The 21,661-nt window shown below is 41.2% G+C and overlaps 2 protein-coding genes across 5 annotated transcripts; both read left to right on the forward strand.

Annotated features, from left to right (window-relative positions):
• Positions 1-2,341: 2,341 nt before the first annotated feature.
• On the forward strand, positions 2,342-8,952 carry LOC133921401 (nuclear matrix constituent protein 1a-like). 4 transcript variants are annotated; one of them, XM_062366249.1, is made up of 9 exons: positions 2,342-2,800; positions 2,952-3,149; positions 3,910-4,119; positions 4,584-4,837; positions 4,940-5,210; positions 5,313-5,396; positions 5,864-7,971; positions 8,086-8,275; positions 8,465-8,952. In XM_062366249.1, exons 2-9 carry the CDS (start codon positions 3,012-3,014, stop codon positions 8,663-8,665), a joined length of 3,456 nt encoding a protein of 1,151 aa, XP_062222233.1. In that variant the 5' UTR covers positions 2,342-2,800; positions 2,952-3,011; the 3' UTR covers positions 8,666-8,952. The 4 variants fall into 4 exon arrangements, with proteins under 4 accessions (XP_062222233.1, XP_062222234.1, XP_062222235.1 ...); XM_062366250.1 differs by having other exon boundaries at positions 2,342-2,664; XM_062366251.1 differs by having other exon boundaries at positions 2,342-2,509.
• Positions 8,953-9,597: 645 nt separating this feature from the next.
• Positions 9,598-21,440, forward strand: LOC133921402 (uncharacterized). The gene is made up of 16 exons (XM_062366253.1): positions 9,598-9,697; positions 10,290-10,462; positions 10,849-11,007; positions 11,673-11,739; positions 11,852-11,959; positions 12,162-12,246; positions 12,723-12,777; positions 13,141-13,536; positions 13,738-13,797; positions 17,633-17,731; positions 17,812-17,922; positions 18,424-18,495; positions 18,598-18,714; positions 19,341-19,490; positions 19,985-20,085; positions 20,908-21,440. Exons 2-16 carry the CDS (start codon positions 10,340-10,342, stop codon positions 21,233-21,235), a joined length of 2,031 nt encoding a protein of 676 aa, XP_062222237.1. The 5' UTR covers positions 9,598-9,697; positions 10,290-10,339; the 3' UTR covers positions 21,236-21,440.
• The last annotated feature ends 221 nt before the right edge of the window (positions 21,441-21,661 follow it).

The following is a 21,661-nucleotide window of genomic DNA, read 5'->3' on the forward strand; positions in this document are numbered from 1 at the left end:
CTCGGATCCATCGTTAATGTTACATTCGAAATGAGATGACTGTGTTCCACTATTTTTTTAACGACTTCGTCCTGAATATTTGTAAAATATTCCTAATTCCAAATTATTTTATCTCGCTGCCCTCAACCCAAACAACTCAAAATAAAATAAATCCGCTCCATGCTATGGCGTCCCATAATCAAACACTACCTAGCTAAATTATATAGCTCTTGGGTTTGTCCACGTCCTTCGCCAATCTTAAAACTAAGCAGTCTAGCATTGTTTATTTGGAGGTAGTTGTAGTTAGAATTTGTAGCATTCTACGTGGCGCCACAAGAGAATAAGGAGTCATTTTCATTGCTCGTCGTACTATCGTTTTTATATATAAGACCCGAAGAACCGTTAGTAAAATATAAGAGGGCCCAACAACTAAACTCATGCAAATCGATTTTCTCCATGTGTGAGGGGGCACAAATCGCATAGGCGATATGAGCAGTAAAGCCACAACTAGTGAAGTGACATATGAATAGCCATGTTCATCCTGTGTTAAACCCTAGTAATGTAGGGTAAAAACATCATACGTTGGGAGAAAATATGCAAAGTAAAATAGATTTTCTACCATTGTAAATATCAAACTAGTCTGATTAGCGCGTCTATGCCGCGCCTGTTTTTTATTTTTTGTATGGAGCACGACAAAAGAAAACTAAAAAAATTAGGTTCACAAATTTGTATATTTCAATATTTATTTATAAAATTATTGATGTTAAACACATTTAATTAATTATAGAGAAAACAATAGTATTTTTATGCATGCACATAGTTTTAACATGTAGGTGAAAGTAGTACTAACTAAAAAAATTTGTTTCATTTTTTTTGAGTTTTTGATATTTTTCTTTGCATTTTAGATTTTTTAGCTGATTTATTAATATAACAAATATTCATTTTGACATTTTCTAGAATTTTCCGAAAAAAAATTACATATGTATGTATACGTATATATATACATATGTATATACATATACATGCATACATATACGTATATACACACATACCTATACATGCATATACGTACTCAGGGTCCACTGTTATAGTAGCAGTAGTAGCAGAGGTCTGAGAACTTGAGAATTCTTTCACCGTTAATATATTGATATTGATCGGTAGAAAACATGATTTAGAAAAAGGGCATTAAGTACTAATATTCGAGTTTCTAGGTCAAACAAGTTATATATATGTGGACTATATATGTGGACTATATATGTTATACTATTGAAACAGTCTTAAACGCATTATGCAAAATTTTAAATTCTAGCCTTTATTCATCTCCAAACCATAGAAATAGCTTTGGGCCTATCTTCAAGGACTTTCAAAAACTAATATAACACACTTACTCCTATACAGATATCATTTTATCCCCCGGTTTGCAAACAGCTCCTCTATTTCTCTAAAACGCCTATCTCACTGCTCACTCAAGGCCTAACATTGGTCGAGGTCTCATCAGGTAGATTCAAATCATTGTTTAGGATATGGAAATATTTTTCTAGTTCTATAAAAAATACTTCCTCTGATTATAAATATATGTCATTTTGAAAAAAAATGGGTCAAACATTTAAAATTTTAACTAACAATAGCTTCCAAAATATTTAGTTTGAAATATTAAAATCATATGTATAGATTTATCTTAAAAAATCTTTAATAATATCACAAAATGAATGGATTTTATAAATATATCATAATAGAAAATAGGGTTAAAGCTATGCATTAGAGACTGTGTTTTATCTAAAACGATATGTATTTATGATTGGAGGGAGTAGATTTTTTTCTATAAAGTTCAAATTACTACTCAATTTATCCCGTTCTATACTAGTACTATTTCCAAAGTTCCCTTTTGTAAGACATTACCTTTAGCATGAAGAACGTTTAAGGACTTATTTAGCAGAGCTTTATTTTTAGAAATTTTAACCTAGTCATTCATAGCTTTACAAAATTTTGGAGCTGGAACTAAGGACAGTTAGAGTATCTTTGTTTGAGATATCTTAATTTTATTTTAAATTAAAAATAAATATTTAAATTAATTTATTTTATTTTATAAACTTTAAATTTTATATAAATCTCAAAGCTAGAGTTCTGCTATACAGAATCTAAATATTGATCATATTGCACAACACTTTTCAAGCAACTCTTATTCACTTACGTGGATGTCCTCGTTAAACCTCAAATAATAGTCCAATCAGAGGAGCCCCAAGTCGGCCTCAAATGATCACTCATCGAAAACCCAAAACTAGGAGGGCATCGTGGTCATTTGCAGCATCACACGCCCCCTCGCGAGCACCGCTTTTGAGCCAGCCCTCGCGAATTTACCACGCTACCCCTCCATTCCCCTGTTCCTCTTCTCTCCCTCTCCCCTGCTGCCTGCCCCCTTTCCTGATAGACGACGCCGCACGACGCACCAGCCACCAACCGAACCCCCTACTCGTAGCTGATTAGGAGAGAGAGGAGGACGTCCAGCGTGGCTACGTGAGGAGTTTCCTTCGTAAGCTGTTCGTAGGAAAAATTTTGTACGCATAGATTTTTCCTCCAAGGAACAACCCCGACCCGAGCGCCAGGGTCCCGTCCACCCCGCTCGCTCGCTCGCCGCCTCGCCTCTGCGCCGCGTCCGGCCGCCGGGAGCGGGCCGGGAACCTCCCAGTTAGCACCCTCCCCGCAGATCCGTTCGGTTTCCCTTAGCCTGGTTCTTGGGGTTATTGGGATTTCGAGGGTTTCTGTCCCGGTGGTTCAAATATTCCAATTTGGGAGCTTTCGGTGGGCGGCTTCTTGGTTCTTGGTAATGCGGGGGTTTCTTCGTGCTCCATGGGTGGATTTGTTGGGTTTTCTTGATAATTACGGTTTCTTTTTGTGGTTTTCTTGGTAATTAGGGTTTTGGTGGAGGGAGCTTGGTTGTAACCTGTGTGTTCTCTTGGCTTGTGGAGTTGCAGGGAGGGAGAGGCGCTTCGGTTCTTGGATGAGCTGTAAAGAATTGGGAGCAAGACGGCGTGATGTTTACTCCGCAGGGAAAGGGGTGGACCGGGTGGTCGACGCCGACTCCGGCGAACCAGCGGAGCGGCGGCGGTGCTCCGGCCGCGTCGGCGCCTCTTGGAAAGGGGAAAGGAATGGTTGCCGAGCTTGAACAGGAGGTTTTGCTCATTCTTTGCCTTTTTGTGACTTTTCTTCGTCTAATTTGGGACTATGTTTCTCTGCTCATGTTTGCTCCGAAATAATTTGGAACTAGGTTAGGACTCTGAAATAGGCTCCACTATTGTATGACGGACTGATTTCATATCATCTACTATCAGCCTGTAAAGAATGCACAAATATTTGAATCTGTAGGCCTCCAAGACCGGCATGCCTTTGGAAAGTCGAACCTGGTGCCAACTTTTATAAGCATGAAGAAAATTTGGTAAACAAAGTTATTTCTGCATTGCTAAAGATGCAGTAAGGGGTTTACTATGCACCACTCCTTTAAGTAGTCCAATTTTCAAATTGCCCAAGGAAGAGCTAACTTTTCTTGCCTGTAGGCCAGGCAGTGTAAAATAAAGCAGTAGCAGAGCCCTATTGGCTTCGTTATAACTTTTAAATCTTTGTCATGTTGGTATGCAATGATTTGAAATTTTTATTACGTTAGGTTCTCTGCTGTAGAAAGAATTGTAACATGTTAATGCCATTTTTAAAGAATAGACATGCCAACACCTATGCAAAGGTCTTATGTGACTTCCTTTTATCCTCCGTTTCATGCATTTGGTGTAATATGAATTTTCCTTCCAGTTTCTTCTTTTTCTCATTGATGTTCATTTCCTATCAGGGTATTTTAACCTACCTTTTGTTGTTTTTTGTCATTATCATAGTTGTTATTTACTTGTGTGATTTACTTGTGTGTTTTCATATGCGTATTTACAGCTACATGAATATCAGTACAATATGGGTCTGCTCTTAATTGAGAAGAAAGAGTGGGCAGCCAAATTCGAGGATGTTAGTCAAGCACTGACACAGAAAGATGAGGTTTTGAAGCGGGAGCAAGCTGCACATTTGAATGCTATATCAGAATACGAAAGGCGGGAGGAGAACATGCGGAAAACAATGGGTGTTGAGAAACAATGTGTAGCTGACGTACGTTGGCGTATCCCCCAATTGCCTATTCTTGTAGTTTATCATCATTATTCTGATCTGCGGATGCCATGATTGAAAGAGCACAAAGTATATTTATATCCTACTGTTTTATAAATATGTGATAGTTGAAAGTGTTTTATAACGTCTAATCCTGCTCGCGTCTCATGATTTCTTAATTTTAAGGTGTCCTCCAATGGCCAAAATGATCTCATAGAATAATTTTCAGGGAATACGCTACCCATCTAGCGGTTTTGCCAGAGCATCCGCTGTTCTGTCCCAGTCATCAACAATACATCTACATTAGATAGGAGTACTGTTGTACATGGAATCATGGATTGTATTGCAATTTCCTTTCCACCTTTCTAATGATAATATTGGCGCTCTTTCCTGAAAATAGCCTTTTGATTATATCTTCAAATTTGCTTCTAATTTTCTTGACTGATTGTTTTTGCTGAATGTTGCAGCTTGAAAAGGCACTTCGAGAGATTCGTGCAGAGATAGCTGAGGTTAAATTTATGGCTGAGAAAAAGATTACTGATGCTCAGTCTCTTGAAGCTAGTTTGGAGGAAAAATCCTTGGAGATCGAGGGAAAGCTTCATGCTGCAGATGCCAAGCTTGCAGAGGCAAACCGTAAGAAGTCACAAGCTGACCGGGATTTAGAAGAGATTGAAGCTCGTCAACGGAGACTGGAAAAGGAGAAACTGTATTTTGAGACTGAGTATGGCATTTTTTGCTCATTTTCTAGTTTTTGTCTAAGTCTTGTTGTTCTATGCATGTGTTTAGCTGGTTATATTGTGCTTCATTGTTTTGCCATGTTTAGGCGGAAGGCAAGAGAAAAGCAATTCAAGGAGCAGGAAGAATCACTTCAGGACTGGGAGAAAAAGCTTAAGGAAAGTCAGAATAGACTTGTTGATTTGCAGAGATCCATAAATGACCGAGAGGAGAGAGCAAACATGAATGATCAGCTTTTGAAGATAAAACAAGAAGAACTAGAGGATGCAAAAAAGACAGTGGTGGCCACTAAAGTTACTCTGAAGGTTAAAGAAGATGATATTAATAAAAGACTAAATGAATTAGATTCACTGGAAAAGGTAACTAATTGATTAGTGACTGTCTTCTCTTATCCCCAATCGTCTGATCGTTATGTGTTGATGTTTAAGAGCTCTGTTTGTTTTATTTTGAGCCAATTGCAGGATGCTGACTCAAAGTGCAGGGCATTGGAAGAAAGAGAAAAAAGATTGGTTGAGTGCGAAGAAAAGGCCAATGTGAGAGAAAAAGTAAGTGCAAAAGACTAATAGGCTGCGTGTTCCTCATTTGGGTATCACAAATAAATGGATACACTTAATGCCACTGTTTATGTTGGTGTTGGTCACGTGGCTTGTTCTATGTACCGTTTCGTGCATATTGCGAAGTTTCTCGTGGGCACCTTGCAGTTTTATGATTCCTCAATTGGTTTCTATAATGTATTGCCAACCTGGTGAGGTCCAAACTTGCTGGGTTGCCACTATTCTGAGTATACCTTAGCGGTTGCCACTATTCTGAGTATACCTTAGCGGTTGCCACTGTGCTTTTTCAAATAGTTTTCACCCTATGCTGTTAATGTTCTTATAGCACGTCATGCCTGCTACGAATGTGATATTCTAAGCGTCAATCTTAAGAATATTTTTGTGTGCATTATATTGTCTTTCTTTACATGCCTTCTTTCTTCTTCAATAGATTGATCTCACCCTCCATTGTGTCCCAGGTGGGGCTTCAGAAGCTTCTTGAGGATCATCAGGTGGAGCTTGGATCCAAAAAACGGAATTTTGAATTAGAACTGGAGAGGGAGAGGAAATCCTTTGATGATAAGATCAAACAGAAGGAAGTGGATTTGGTGCAAAGGGAGAAAGATTTCAAATCTTTGGAGGCTGAACTTTCTAAAAGTGAGCAGGCATTGAATGATAAGAAGAAAAAACTGGAAGGTTTGCAGAATGATCTTGATACCAAATCCACAGCTCTGAAGAAGTGGGAGGAATCACTAAAAAATGATGAGAAAAAGTTACAGCAAGAAAAGCAGCAATTGGACCATGAAAGAGAGCAAGTTGAGATGTACAAATCAGAGCTTGAAAGAATCAAATCTGCAGTAGAAGCTGAAAAGGAAAGAATATTAGAAGAGCAGAACAATCTGACACTCACAGAGGAAGAGAGGCAGGAGCATAGTGCGCTGAAAGAAAAACTTAAGAAGGAAATTGATGAATATAGAATGCGAAGCAATTCCCTCTCGGAGGAAATTGAAGATTTGAGGAAGCAGCGGCAGAAGTTTGAAGAAGAGTGGGAACAGCTAGATGAAAAAAGAGCTCACCTAGAAGAGGAGGCCCAGATGTTAAACAATGAGAGGATGAATTTAGGAAGGTGGCGTGACAGTGAAGAAAAGAGATTAAATGATACAAAGCTCGAAATGGAAGAAAAATTCAAGGAACAGCAGGAGAATCTGGAACGCAAGGAAAAAGTTTTGAATGATGATATAATGCACAAGCGAATGGAGAATGACGAATTTCTGAAGGGAGAACGTGCTGATCTGCAGCGTAAGTTGCAGCTTCATCTGCATGAACTGGAGATGGATATGGGGCAAAAACAAGCAAGTAAAGAGAAGGAACTGGAAGATAAGGAAAATGAGTTAAATAATAAAATGGATTTTGTGGAAAATAAACTCAGACATGCGATTGAGTTGAATGAGTCCAAGATCCAGAAGATATTGTTGGAGAAAGAACAGCTGCGGAAGGAAAGAGAAGTTCTACTGGCGGACAGACAAAAATTGGAAACTGACAAGGCAGATATTAGAAAAGACATCGATAGTCTTCACATGCTGAGCCAGAGTTTGAAGCTCCGTCGAGAAACATATAACAGGGACAGGAATAACCTCATCGATTTATTTGAAAAGTACAAGGTGTGCAAAAACTGTGGGATTTCTATTTTTGAGGGATTAGATTCTCTGGCTCTTAAAGACAGCGTTGAAATTGAGCACCCCAGTTTGGCTGTTGAGGGAGATGATCATTCCTTGAACGCCGATACATTAGCACCAGGTACAGGAACCCTTGTTAATTCAGGTGGTCGTTTATCTTTGTTACAGAAGTGTTCGAGGCTTTTCAAGTTCTCTCCGAGAAAAAAGGGTGAGCAGTCATCAGAACAGCCAGCAGAGAAGAACATACCTTTTGGTGCAAGGCTGGAGGAAGCATCACAGAGTGATGGAGATTGTGAGCCAACTCCTATCTATGAGATAGCACATGATTCTTTTGATGCAGAAGATCTCCCTTCTGACAGTGGAGCAAGGGGAAATGAAGAGTCTGAAAGGCATGACATAGCAGATGATGTCCAGATGGAGTCTTCTGTTGGTGTAGCAGATAATTGTATAGATATTCTTGGTGCTCAGTCGTTTGATGGTACTAATGACATGGCAGTTGATGCAACTATTGCCTCTGTTGATCAAAATGGAAAGGACTCTGCAGCTCCTGCTGAAGCAGATTTACAGCCTGAAACGTCGAAGCAAGGCCGGCGCCAACTAAACAGGAAGGGTAGAGGAAAAGGTGGTGTGAAAAGGACACGATCTGTTCGTGCTGTAGTTGAAGATGCTAAAGTGATACTTGGCGAGAATTTTGAGGAGAAGAATGATGGTCAGGGAAATTCAGTTGCGGTGGGTGGTACACGGAAGCGGCGGTTTGCTGGAGCTACAATAAGTGAACAAGATGAAGAAGGCAGCGAAGCACATTCAGAAAGTGTTTCACTTGGAGGGCGGGGTCGCAAGAGGCGGCAAACTGCTGAGGCAGTGGCGCAAGTCCCGGGAGAAAAGCGGTACAATTTGAGACGCACTAGAGTGTAAGTATCTTTGTTGATCCCTGTTCATATCTACTCTGGGTTGTCTTCCATTCTGTTTGCCATTCTGTTTTTCTGTGTAGTAAATTAATACTTTTGCATTGTATCATGCCAAAGTGCAAATGCAGCCGCCACAACAGTCCAAGCTGACAAAAGGAAAGCTGCAAAGGCAGGAAGTAAAGACACGGTAGAAGCCGCTGCTGATGACACAGAAGGAATCTCAAAGGTCGTGGAACCTGCCACCGGGAGCAAGAGGGCATCTGACTCTGCTGATTATGGTGCATCACAGTTGCACGAGTTTTCCCAGGTAATATGCCTTATTCCATTTGTGTGCTGTGCAGCCATGTACTGTTAATGATGTAATGACATGCCCTTTTCCCTATCCTTGAAAGGTTTTTCAGCATTTGGATACTTTTGTCATTTTGGGTCTAGTGGGTGCCTTTTTTGGGTAACACATCCTGGGCCATAGCTAACGGGAACATTGTCTTCATTTTAGGGTGAAGTTGGTGATGCCCACCCTCCTGTAGAGGGCGCCAGTGAGGAGGATGGTGATACTGTGAATGATGTATTACCAGATGTGCCTATGACGCCATCTGGAAGTGAGCTCGGGGCAGAACAGGATGATGATGAGGATGATGATTCTGAGAGGCGAAACCACTCAATCAGCAAAAAGCTATGGTCTTTCTTCACTACATGACAATTGCAGAGGGGGCTGAATATTTTGTTTCTGGCTTTTCTGCTTTCAATTCATGATATCGCATTCTTGGGAACTGTAGGGCGTGTGCTTGGTGATGATGCACTACTAGATTTTCCACTTTATTATGTTTGTCATGTAATTGGAATATATTTGTGGTAGACATAGCTTGATGGCGCTCACAGAAGTAGCTGATGATGAGTTGTACAATGGCAATTATGCCTGTAACACCAGTAGCTTGGTTTGTAATTGATGTTCCTTTTGCCAGGTTCAGATTACTTGGTTGACCTTACATAGTGTTGTTGGCCTTGTCATATGGGAAATATTTTCCGGCTCTGGTTGTCTTGCATATCTCTGTGCGTCTGGAAATGCAGTGAGAATGCCAGGAACATCTGGAAGTAGACAAAATTAGTTCACTGGTAGGACCCTGGCACCCTGCTATGGACTTTCGATTGAATATGGGCTTTCTAGTCTTCGGTCCGTCCTGCCCCGGAGCTGGGGTTGGGCGTCGGCGATCGAACTCGAGGGTCTTTCACAGGCTTACACGGCTAAGGAATGCCCGTGCTGATGTCTTTTCCTTCGTCTGTAAGGCACGGGGCAATCTTTGTTTCCTCTCGAGAGTTGAGGCCAAGCAAGACGTAGTAGGAAGCAAAAGCGTTTTCGTCTGATTCGTTTCCGGTGGATGCGCATTGGGCTCTCTATCGGCTGGCACCTATGCTGTATAAATGTCAAACTACAGAATATTGGCTTGACGATTTATTAAAACATAAATTGACAAAAGTATAATGAAAATTATTTATGTTGTTGATTATGACAAATGGTTCTGTGTCACGTATCAGAAATTACAGTTCTGTCAATAAAAATACATATTTTCTTTATACATATATTGTCTGTATTTTTGGCGAGTGATATACTTGTATTTATCTGTAACCGTTTTGATCCGACATGCATCCATATAAATTAGCAATATCCACTCCCACGCATCAAAGCAACACGGTGGTCTCAACCACGCCATTATTATATCTTCTTCAGCCTCAAAGGGTCCGTTTGGTTGGGAGATAAAGTGGGATGGGATAGGGCCGTCCCTGTTTTTAGGGATGGGATGATCCTGTTTTTTGTTTGGTTGGTTGGATGGGATGAGTCTCTTTTTTGTTTGGTTAGAGGGACGAGGACGGATGAGGATGAGAATCATCAACTAATTATATTTTTTAATTTTAAATAATAATTATTAATAATACACTAATCAACATGCACCAACATGTATTAACGTTACTTTTGCCATAATCATTACTAATTAACAATAAAATATACTAATTAACCATAATCATACTCTAATTAGCTCATTAATTAGCAATAATTAGTACATTAACCCGTACAAATTCTAATTTCGTAGTAATATGTACTAATAAGTAATATAAGTATACTAATATCATTAATTATTTTACTAATGTGCATGATTAGCAAAGGTGGATGGCTTCATCCCATATATTTTAAGGGATATCTTCATCCAGCATATTGAGAGAATATTCCTCAGGAGGGATCATCCCATCCCTGCTGCCCCTGATCCAAACAACACAAAAACAGGGATCGCCCCATCCCATCCCACCTCATCCCAACCAAACGGACCCAAAGTGTTTGGATTGGGCAAAACCCGAGATCGCACCTCTCCGCGTGGCGATGCGTGGAGGAGCAGCAGCAGCAGGAGCCGAGGAAGGGTCCCCTCGCTCGCCGGAACTCCACGACCTCTCCGACGACTCCGACTACGCCGCCGCCGCCGCCGCCGCCGCTGCCAACCACATGGTACTCGCACCCGCCTCCACTCCTGGTCATCCTGATGCTTCCATCGTTTATATCGCTTGCTCCTGAGCGCGATTTTTTTTTGGGAGGGGGGGGGGGGGCTCGAGCGAGTTGTTAGGTTAGGTCGCTGATCCCCGCCGCTGGGGGTGGGGCGCGATGGCGGATTGGGATTTGGGATCGCTTTACTCTTATTTTGGGGAAAGTTCTACTGTTCCATGCTAATCACTGCAGTAGTTTCCCTCTGTCTCCACGCAACTGGATTGGGTTGGAGTGGATAGTCCTTAGATAATTTCTGGATATTTGTTGGTTTCGTTGTGATGTGCATGCTATGGCGATGAATACTCTATGCTTCCTCTTGGATCGAGCTGATATTTGTTTGGTGGTCGAAGGTGATGCGGAGCGATTTGGCAGACAGATGCTCGGACGAGACGGCGAGGGTGGATGTGGTTTACGAGAAGGACCGTGTGACCATCCACCCGACGCAGTATGGCTCTGGCCGGATCAGCGGGAAGCTGCGCCTCTTTCTGCAGCAGGGATCCTTATTCCTGGTGAGGCAATCCTCCACATCTCCCTCAGTGGTTAGCTTTCACATACATAAATGGTCGTTTTTTTAAAAGGGTGCAGTCTGCTAGAACATAGCGTGTAACAACACTAGCAAATACTCTAGTTGACCTCATATGATAGCACACAACCCTGTTTGTTTCAGCTTTTGGCTTATGAGAAGCAGAAGCCAACAATAAAAGTGAAAAGCTGGTTTCTGATGAAATGAACTAAAAGCAGATAAGCTGGTTGAGATTGATTTTTCTAGCTTTTGGTGAAAAGCCGCTTTTTAGCAAAACCTCATAAGTTTCAGCTATGCCAAACAGAGCTGTAGTCCTCAGTCCCCACACAACCTTCCATGAGGACTGAACCTTGGGCCTTCGCAACTTTGCTAGGATGGTGAATTCTGTTACTAAATGGATTACATGCTGTGTGACTTGTGTTATATTTATGGTCAATCTATGCTGATGATTAGTAACATGCTACTATTTCTGTTTGGTGTTTCCCTTTATATTTTCAGTTGAATATGTGATATCGGACTGGGAGAATTTTAATTCTGAGAACCCAGAGGATTATTGCTACCTGGATGTGGATTTTACGATGATTCATGTCATTCCCTAATTGCTCATTTCTTTCTTCTTTTTCTGAATGTTTGGGTCAATGTTTATGACAGAGTTGGGAGCCGGATGAAGGAGTCAACTCTTTGTCCACTAGTTCAATCAGTGCGGAAATAGAAAAATGTATGCAAGTATAGTTTATTTTGTCACATTTTGTTAGTCAGACTGATATTTGGCAATTAAAGCACACCAGTGACAATGCTTGACTCTCTCCCAACTATCTGATCCTACGCAGATAGAAATCTGTACACTATTAAGGCCTTGCCTTTAAGTGATGTGCGCTTCATCCGTAAGCACACCCCAACATTTGGATTTTACTACATAATAATTGTTCTCTCATCAGGTGAGACGTTCTTCTAGTTGACTTTCAAACTTCACGTGATCTGTACATTGATAATGGTCCGATTAGCATTCATGTCCTATCTTGTTGACACATAATCACATTTCTGCTTCTTCCATCTAAATATAATCATTAATTACACGTACTGACAGAAAATCGGAAAAAGTGGACCACGCTTATTTATCTTATCTGCTAATTTTTGCAGGCCTGGCTTTTCCTCCATTCTATTTCTACAATGGTGGAATTCGTGAATTGTTTGCAACACTAAAACAACATGTCTTCATTATCAGGTTTTCTTTCCTGGTTCAAATGGTTCTAATTATGTGATCATTGTTGTTCATTGTTTCATGTATTAATGGTCTAACTAACATTTTGGTTTCAACAAATGGAGAATAATGTTATTTGGACTAAAATCGCTTGGTTTTCTTTATGGGTGAATCATCCGAACAATAATGCTACCAAGTATCTGCATGCCTACAAGTTGTCAATGAGATTTTTCGATAGGGTAACATCCTAATACCGTATGAATCTACACTTAAGGAGATAACTACAACTGTTGACTTTGCAACCTATCTAGGAGAGATTGTTTAATTGTGAATATCTAGCATCAGTCTGCACATTTAAATATAATTAAGTAGCAAAACAACAAAGTTTCAGCCATAATGACCAAAATTTCGAATACAAAGACACTTTAAATTCTTTATTTTTGTGGAAGAAATTTGTTACCCTACATATATGGTTCAAATGTTCTCTCATCTATTGCAAGGTCGGATGATGATCCTAATCTATTTCTTGTCAACGACTTTCAAGATCCTCTTCAGGTGTGTTATCATGTTTTAGATTTTTTGTAGCTAATAAACCATTCTAAACTCGTATTGGAGTTTTGTTCTTCTACTGGTAGGTTAGGCATAGTACTCAAAAAGGTCGTTGTAGGCCTACCTGCCAAATAGTTGTTTGGTCTTCAATAGGAAATTCTGTTAGGTTCTTGTTTTCTCTGGCTGCAGCAGCTTTTGACCTTTTGAATCTGTTAAGTTCGAACCTAGCTTGTCTTCTAAAAGGTTCCCTTTTCTGTATCATTTGTGAACTAACCTAGTCTGTCCTCTAAAAGGTTCCCTTTTCTGACACAAATGTTACCCAAATTGATGGCTGACTCACCTTATTCCATTTCTGTGGTCACCTTGTAGAAAAGCTTGTCATCTCTTGAGCTTCCAGGAGTAGTCTCTGTGGCAAATGCCATGTCACGGCAAAATTCACTCAGTTTCACTGGTTCAGTTGATGAGGCCAGACATGGGGATGATGACAAACATGGGGCGTCTTCTAGCATGTCTCAATATGGCTCAAAGCAAAAGCACAAATCAAATGATCCGGGTCGTGATCTTTCAATTCAAGTTTTGGAGAAATTCTCACTGGTTACAAAGTTCGCACGAGATACTACATCAAGCCTCTTTCGGGACAATAGTGGTGCTTATGCTTATGGACGACAACAGGAAGAATATGTTTTGGGCAACAAGGCAAGTGATAAGCACAAAAATCAGCAAATAACACCAGAAAAGGCTTCTATGCCCTCAGATTCAGTGGAGGTAATACATCTTGCATTTGTTTCTGTATTCATATAGACAGACCAGATTACAGATTGCGGCATTAAATTACGACTTCTTAAGGCAGTTGCATACAAAATCTAGACTAAATCTTTGAATCTATTGTTACATTTGATTCAAATATTGGTACTAATTGCACATACTTAAACTTCTGTAACATCAGTTTCCCCACTCTTGTGGCAGCCTGACCATTTGCCTCTGGTGTGGGGGAAACAAAGAGATCGCCCACTAAGTGTTGAAGAGGTAACGGATCTTTGATTTCTGATATATTTCTTGAGAACGTCATTTGAACATATTTGTGTTTATTTAAGTTCAGTTGATTCATGACATTAAAAGTCTATGCTGTAGTTGCTCTGTGAACATAACATTATGAATTATGGCTAGGTCCATAACTGAGTCCACGTGTGTTAGGATAATCATCCGCCGGGAGAATAGCGGACGGCCTTGATTGCTATGGGAGGGATTAGACCATAGATCGTGGAGACTAACATATTGTGGGAGACTAGAGAAGAGGATTGAGAACTAAATCTATTCTTCTTGCTTGATTACAATAGGTGTTGCACCCTTCTTTATATAAGAGTTGGTCCTAACAATCTAAACTAACTAACAAATCTTATCTCTAAGAACAGTGTTTTCAGCACAGAACAGCTTTGCCCCTTCCTGCAAGACAGCTCGTCATCAAGCTATGATGGCGGCTATGACGATGTAGATCCCTCCATGGCTTGAGCAATTGAACTTTTGCTAGATTTGGAACCTGGCATCTCTGATACCAAATGTTAGGGTAAACACCCGCTAGGAGGATAGCCGCGTAGCGTCGGCTGCTAGAGAAGAGATTAGACCATAGATTAGGGAGACAACATATTAGGGTAGACTAGAGAAAGGGGCTGAGAACTAGATCTATTCTTCTTGCTTGATTACAATAGATATTGCACCCTTCTTTATATAAGAGCCGACCCTAAGAATCGAAACTAACAAATCTTATCTCTAAGACTAACTCATAGATCTTATCTCTAACTAATATAATCTGATCCCTAACAACTAATCTTATCTCTAAACTGCTGCTACAGTGAGCATATTGCTACAGCACCGTCTGTGAACAGTATTTTCAGCACATAACAACGCGTGTTATGAGCTGGGCCTACAGCTGCCATAATTGGAAATAGGGCCGGCGGTGGGACAGCAGCAGCAGATCATAACTTCCTTTTTATTAGGAGATAAGTTTGGTAGGAATCGGATTTGTTTTGATTAGGAGATAGAGTTTGATTTAGTTTCCAATTCAGCAAGAGATAAATTAGGTAAGTTAAGATTTTGAGTCATGTTAGGATTGTAATCACCTCCTTGTATATTGAGAGGTAATACTCATAATAAAGGCAAGCAAAGAGTTATCGTTCTATCTCCTCTGTTCCTATCTCCCTACCCCTGCTGCCGATTTCTCTCTCTCTCTCTCTCTCTCTCAGCCGAACCTCCTCTCTTGGTCTTCTTCTTCTCCTCCACAACGACGGGGAGGCGATGGTGTCGGCCTCGCTCTCCCATCAACCACGACTATTACCTAAGAAACCTACCACAAATCACAAGCCATAACAATATGATATGCCACTTGTGACTTTACAATGAGACGAGATCGACATTAGGTTTCTGGTACATGTATTAGTATAAAAGTACTATGATCCTCAGGGCAACCAAGTTTCCGTTCAGTCTTGATAGATGTGATACTTCAGTTGGAAATATACATGCCCCCAGAGCCACTCTGGCTCGGACTCTATTGAGCCCGAGGTACAATTTATTTTGAACTTATGGCTTGCATTCCAAGTATACTTTTAGGATAGTGGTATTCTATTGGAACTGTTGCCCAATAATGTTCAAATCACGCTTTTATTGGTAGAAGAACTAAACCTTTGGATTAAGTAGTTAAATCGTCGATATGAATGACACAAATTTTCAAGGTTGTAGATAAATAATTGCATGAACCAAAAGCTTGCCTAAATTTTTAGCCCGTAAGAATTGTCCCAATTTGAACTGTGTATCGTGTTCTTAGTTTCTTGTGTTAAGGGTAAAAGTGTCATCCCTTTTCTAGGGTTTGTATCCCTTTGTATTATATATCTTGCCCTGGTAATAGATAAGCCACACATTTGTAACATGGTATCAGGGCTGTAAGGTAGTTCTTCTGTCCCAACAGAGGAGCTCCACAAGAGCTTCCGCTTGCTGCCCCCAGGAGGAGCAATCTTCGCTCCCGGGGGCGGCCGCCTCTACTAGTTGTAGTTTAGTAGTAGTGTGTCGCAACAGCAGAGTAGCTACCACCTGTGGTCACTATCGTCTTCGTCGAGCTGTAGCTTCCCAAATTCACGCCGTGGTTGCCAGATTCGCCGCCATTGCACCTTCTGGCATGCAGATCTGCTCGTTGCCAAGCCAAATCGGCATGGCTTCCTTGTCGTCGGCAAGTCCAAGCGCTGTTGCACCTCCATCGGCCGGTCTTTCCCCAGATCGGGTCGGCGTCACCTCCTGCGCGCGTGCACCGCGTGTTTCTACTGGTGATGCTGCCTCCCGCTCTAGAACCCGCCAATTCGCCACCCTGTTCTATGCCTCCCCAAGCTCCATGATCGACCATCGTCGACCCCTGCTCGGACTCCGTGGGGCGACTCTATCTCTCAGCTGCTTGGTGCCTCCCGGGTTCCGCAGGCCGCATGTCGGGGTTGCCATCCCTCTTTAGTCGGTGCGCTCCGTCATTTGGTCCTCATCTTCGGATCCAAGCTGAGAAGGGGGAAGGGGGGCTCCACCTCCGGCCGCGACCCTCACCTCGTGGCGGCACACCTGCTCCTTAGAAGCTCGCATCTACTCTCGGGCCGCCGCCGCCACTTCGGCATGCCCTGGCGCTGGGTGCTGCCGAGGCATGGGCCGCTGCTACCTGGAGCTCTCTCAGGCAGGTCGTCCTTCTTCCTCGAGCTCGGGGGGCCGTCGCCTCGTTGAGTCTCCTCTTCCCCATTCTGCGGCTGCTGCTCCCTCACCTGTTCCAAGCTCCTGCAGATCTGCTGAAGGAGGTTGCCGCTGCCGGGATGTTGCTCCTCTAGAGCACCCTCCTCGCTGCCATCGCGCCCAAGTCCAGCACAGAGCGGTCGACTGCAACGTGCTGCTTTGGAGGAGCTCATAGCCACATTTTACATGCATGCGTCCTTTGCTTGGTCCCATGGGCCATGTTTTGCTGCTGATTGGGCTGCATATATGGGCTGAAGTGCTACTATCTTAGCCCATCAGGAGCAGAGCACCTGGGGTTGTTTGCTATGCGTGCACCTTTCGACAGTGGTGATGCTTACTGCTCTGCCCGCTACTTTTGTCGCTGCTGCTAGTATCCGAGTCTAGTTGAGTCGTTCTGTTGCATCCATCCAAATTCGCTGTGTTCAAGCCTTGAGTCGTTCGTGCCACGCGAGTCCATAAAATCTTTGTCGGTTGCCAATTGCTACGTTTCATTTTGTAGTTGGCCATGCTTTCGGCTAATCACTTCTCATCGTCGTTGATGCGGTTTTGCCTTCTCGGTCCTTCTGCAGCCCCTAACTGCTGCTTGTAGCTTTGCAGATTGTTTGGTCCAGACCCATTCAGATTTGAGCGGCACTTGTCCGTGCTTATGCGTGACGCATCCGTTGCTACTCTTTGTCGCCTCTGTTGTGACTCTTGACTAGAGGCATTTCTTTGTCATTTATCATTGTGATTCTCTTCACACCTCTTCGGTTCGGTAAGGTTTTCAAGATTTGCAAGCTACGACAATGGTGGAGACTCGGCCTTTGGATGTTTATCTAGTATTGTAATGTGTACCCTCTTCAAATGCAATGTTGTTGCGTATGCCTTGCATTTGAGAGGGGGGGGGGGGGGGGTTAAGGGTAAAAGCGCCTTTTCCCTTTTGTAGGGTTTGTATCCCTTTGTACTATATATCTTGCCCTTTGGGGCTGGTAATAGATAAGCCACACATTTGTAACATCTTGGAACTTCTCCACCAACCATCTAGCAATATTCCTGTATTAATAATGTTTCCAGTACCAGATTTCCTCTCTGAAATCTTCTGTTGTTTGTCTGGAATTTCTTTGGACAGTGGAGTGCCTTTTTAGATCCTGAAGGTAGAGTTATGGATTCGAAGGCGCTGAGGAAAAAAGTTTTCTATGGGGGAGTTGATCCTGTTTTGAGAAAAGAGGTTTTATACTTAAACCCCTGATTTTTTGTAACTAGCAATCAAGGTTTTGTTGTACATATATTCTGATATTGGATATATAGGTCTGGAAATTCTTGTTGGGGTATCATGAATATGATTCAACATATGCTGAGAGGGAATACCTTGCTGCCATGAAACGAGCAGAATATGAAGCCATAAAATCTCAGTGGAAGGTCAGTCAAGGTTCATAAGTTTGTCTGCCTATGTAAATTATTGATGCTGGATGATACATTTTTGTTTTAACTCTGGATGAACCTTTTTTTGAGGGGGGGGGGGGGGGTCTTTTGGACTTTTTGATTACCAACTAGGGGTTTGTGGGTTGCCTGTGAAGTACAGCTTGAGTTTCTAGAACGTTAGGCCATCGTTTTGTGGCAGGTTATTTTGATGTAGATCTACCACATGTCTATATGCTATATAACTTATAACTTTACAACAAGTTACAGAATTCAAGGTTGTGGTCTCTGAAGAACACTAAGAACGTAATCTCCATTGGCTGTTCTTTTTTCTGAAACCATAGTACTTGCATTAATACAAGCACTCTGATTGTTCCAGTAAACATATTGCTAGTCACTTTCAGCTTCTCAGTTTTCATTGGACAATGCTTTCACATTTTGAGACATGCATTGCTCCTCATTTACACAAGTATGCATGATTACGCTTGATACTATTTGCAGAGTATCTCAGCAACACAAGCAAAAAGATTCACCAAGTTTAGGGAAAGAAAAGGACTTATTGACAAAGATGTGGTATAATAAGTTTCCTCTTGTCCTCTCTACTGACCTTATATTTGCAATTCTGCATTATACCATTCTAAGTTACATTGATACTATAATACTTTTTGTATCAAGGTGAGAACAGATAGATCTGTTCCCTACTATGAAGGAGATGACAATCGAAATGTTGTAGTTCTACGTGACATCCTGTTGACATATTCCTTCTACAATTTCGACCTTGGTTATTGCCAAGTAAGTTTTAATCTTACATACTGTCCATGTAAAATTATTACAGCTGACTGTGCGAAACAAAATCGACTACTTATGCTAAACCACTTGAATTAATTTTTGAGGGGGGGGGGGATGCTTGAATATATTCTTCATTCTCTTACTCGTTTGAGACAATGGCATCATACATATACACGGAATGTCGAAGACCTTGACAGATTTGTTCGTTGTTTAGGTACTTCTACTTTTGTATCTATCACTATAACTGTTAAGTTATTAACAGGCTTAGGCATGCTATCCTAGTAGATGTGTGTACAAGCCTGGGATTTTCTCAGATATTTTTCTATATTTCTGCTGTACTGACTCCTACAGCAGCTTTCTGTTGGTAGATTAGCTGTTTGGTTGTTGATACTAACCCATTAAATCTTGATGTTATTTTCTTGTTATCTATATGATATTGTGAACTGATCATTTGGGGTACAAAAGTTGAACTTTAAATGTTACAAAAAATTATTTTTCTTGTTTTCCTTTTGAAATGGCGTTCACGATTTAAGTAGACAAGCGCAATAATTTGAGGGAGTGGCCTTCTTCCTAATTTTGTCTATTGTCATTCTGAAACTATACTACGATACCGGTGTTCTGTATTCCAGGGAATGAGTGACTTTTTGGCACCAATACTTTATGTCATGGAAGATGAGTCTGAATCATTTTGGTGCTTTGCTACCTTGATGGAACGGCTAGGAGCCAATTTTAATCGCGACCAGAATGGCATGCATGCTCAACTAATTGCATTATCCAAGGTATGTCTGGACTCTACATTCATCATGCCAAGTGTTGAGTAGTTTAGCAGCATCATGTTGCTCCTTTTCCATTTTCCAATGTTTTGTGACAGAGATTCCAGTAATGGGTCTATCATCTCAATGGAATTTTGCTTAGTGTCAGTGCAAATATGCAAATCCACTGTGCTCCAGGCGCGCGCGCGCGCACACACAGATATATATATATATATATATATATACATGCATTATTCAGTTCCTTTTCCTATGATTTCTAGCTTTCATATTATTGGGAAACAATTGTAAAGCTTGGTAAAGAAAATACTGTTAAAACTCCCAAGGACCTCTATATCCTTTGAAACCTTTAAGCTCTTAACTTTTTTCACGCACCAGGGCATTCAAAACCTCAGTGCCAATTGTCTTTGATGAATACCTTTTGGCTTAGGGCTCACAGCAATTACTTTTACCCACATTCTAATTTATGAATATACAATGCTATTTTTTTCTATGTGCCTCAGCTTGTGGAGCTTCTTGATCCTCCATTGCACAACTACTTTAGGCAGAACGACTGCTTGAACTACTACTTCTGTTTTCGCTGGGTTCTTATACAGTTCAAAAGGTAAACCTTTTTCTTTTCTTGTGTTTAAATTGTACGTGTATTTCATCTTACGCACTTGAATTTCTTTTCTAGTTTGGCTTTCATCTCTTAATTTTAGTACTATGCTGTAGGTTCCTTGAGCCGCTTTTATAAATCTTGATAATAAGATAGTAAAATAGTTTTCCGTAGCTTAAACATTTGACTATATTATAAATTTAAAGTCTTCAAAAGGTAATCCGGAACATGAAACTATAATTTGCTTCTAAGAAGTAAAAAGGTCAAATTTCACCAAACTACCCAGCTGCATGGCTGTTGTTACAGTATCTCACTGTTGGTAGTCCCAGTACTTTCCAGCTACTCTCTATCAGTCCTCTTACCTGGCAAAGCGTTGACCACTGGCCATCAATCATCATGTTAGTAGATTTGGAAGTTCTGAGGCCAACTTTATTTAAGAAAAATTGCCTTTTTTGCTGGTGCTCAATTGAAAAGAGTTTTGAGTTCAGACCTGGTCTAACTGCTGGTCCCTGGCAAAGTTATTTCTTGGTCTACCAGTGTAATTGGATGAATCCTGAGCTGTTTCATACTATCGCGTACTATCATTTTCCTATTCTTTTATAATATGTTTTGTTGACAAAGATGAATTGTACAAGAAACCAATTTATTCAGTAAGTGCCGAGCTTTCTTTTATAATATGTTTTGTTGACAAAGATGAATTGTACAAGAAACCAATTTATTCAGTAAGTGCCGAGCTACTGGCCAATTGCTTGAGTTGTAGAAAAATGTGGCTAATCAGTCATCTGGTCACTTAAATTCTAAGACGCCCCGATTTGTTATTGGTTGCAGGGAGTTCAGTTTTGACCAGATCTTGCTCTTGTGGGAAGTTCTGTGGACCCATTATCTGTCAGAACACTTCCACTTATACTTGTGCGTAGCAATCTTGAAAAGATACCGTCAGCGGATAATTGGGGAGCAGATGGACTTTGATACTGTCCTCAAGTTCATCAATGAGCTCAGTGATCAGATCAATCTTGACCGGGCTATTCAGGACGCCGAGGCATTATGCACTGTTATTGGAGATAATGGTGCTGCTTGCATTCCACCTGGAACCCCACCTTCGATGCCCATCGAGACTGATGGTGGCCTGTATGTGCAAGAAGATGAGGTCTTGTGAGATGTCACCGGTCCCTCTACAGAAACCCATCGCATCAGTTCTTTATCCTGCACTGGTTTCATCGATATCATAAATGTGATCAGTTGTAGGTTTATACCTATGGAATAATCGTGAATTCTTAGTGTTGTAAATATGTACTACATTTACCCATGATAATTTATAGTCGACGCTACACTGCTTTTGCTAAGTGGATACGGATTCTCTATGAGACCCTTTGTTTTGTCTCAGGTAATTTCTGTCACCCAGTCCTGAACTGGCAATTTATTGGCAGCCTTGGTTGGCCAATCCCTGTGTTCCTGCTTATGGAGACCTTTTATTACTTCCCACTGTGTACATCGGGCTGTTCCAAGTGAAATGAAGATGATATTATGGTCCAGGTTTATCGCTGTCTATGCTCTGGAACCATAGGAGTGGTCGCCTACTAGG

This window comes from Phragmites australis, chromosome 6 (genome assembly GCF_958298935.1).
Source record: "Phragmites australis chromosome 6, lpPhrAust1.1, whole genome shotgun sequence".
Lineage (NCBI taxonomy): Eukaryota > Viridiplantae > Streptophyta > Magnoliopsida > Poales > Poaceae > Phragmites > Phragmites australis.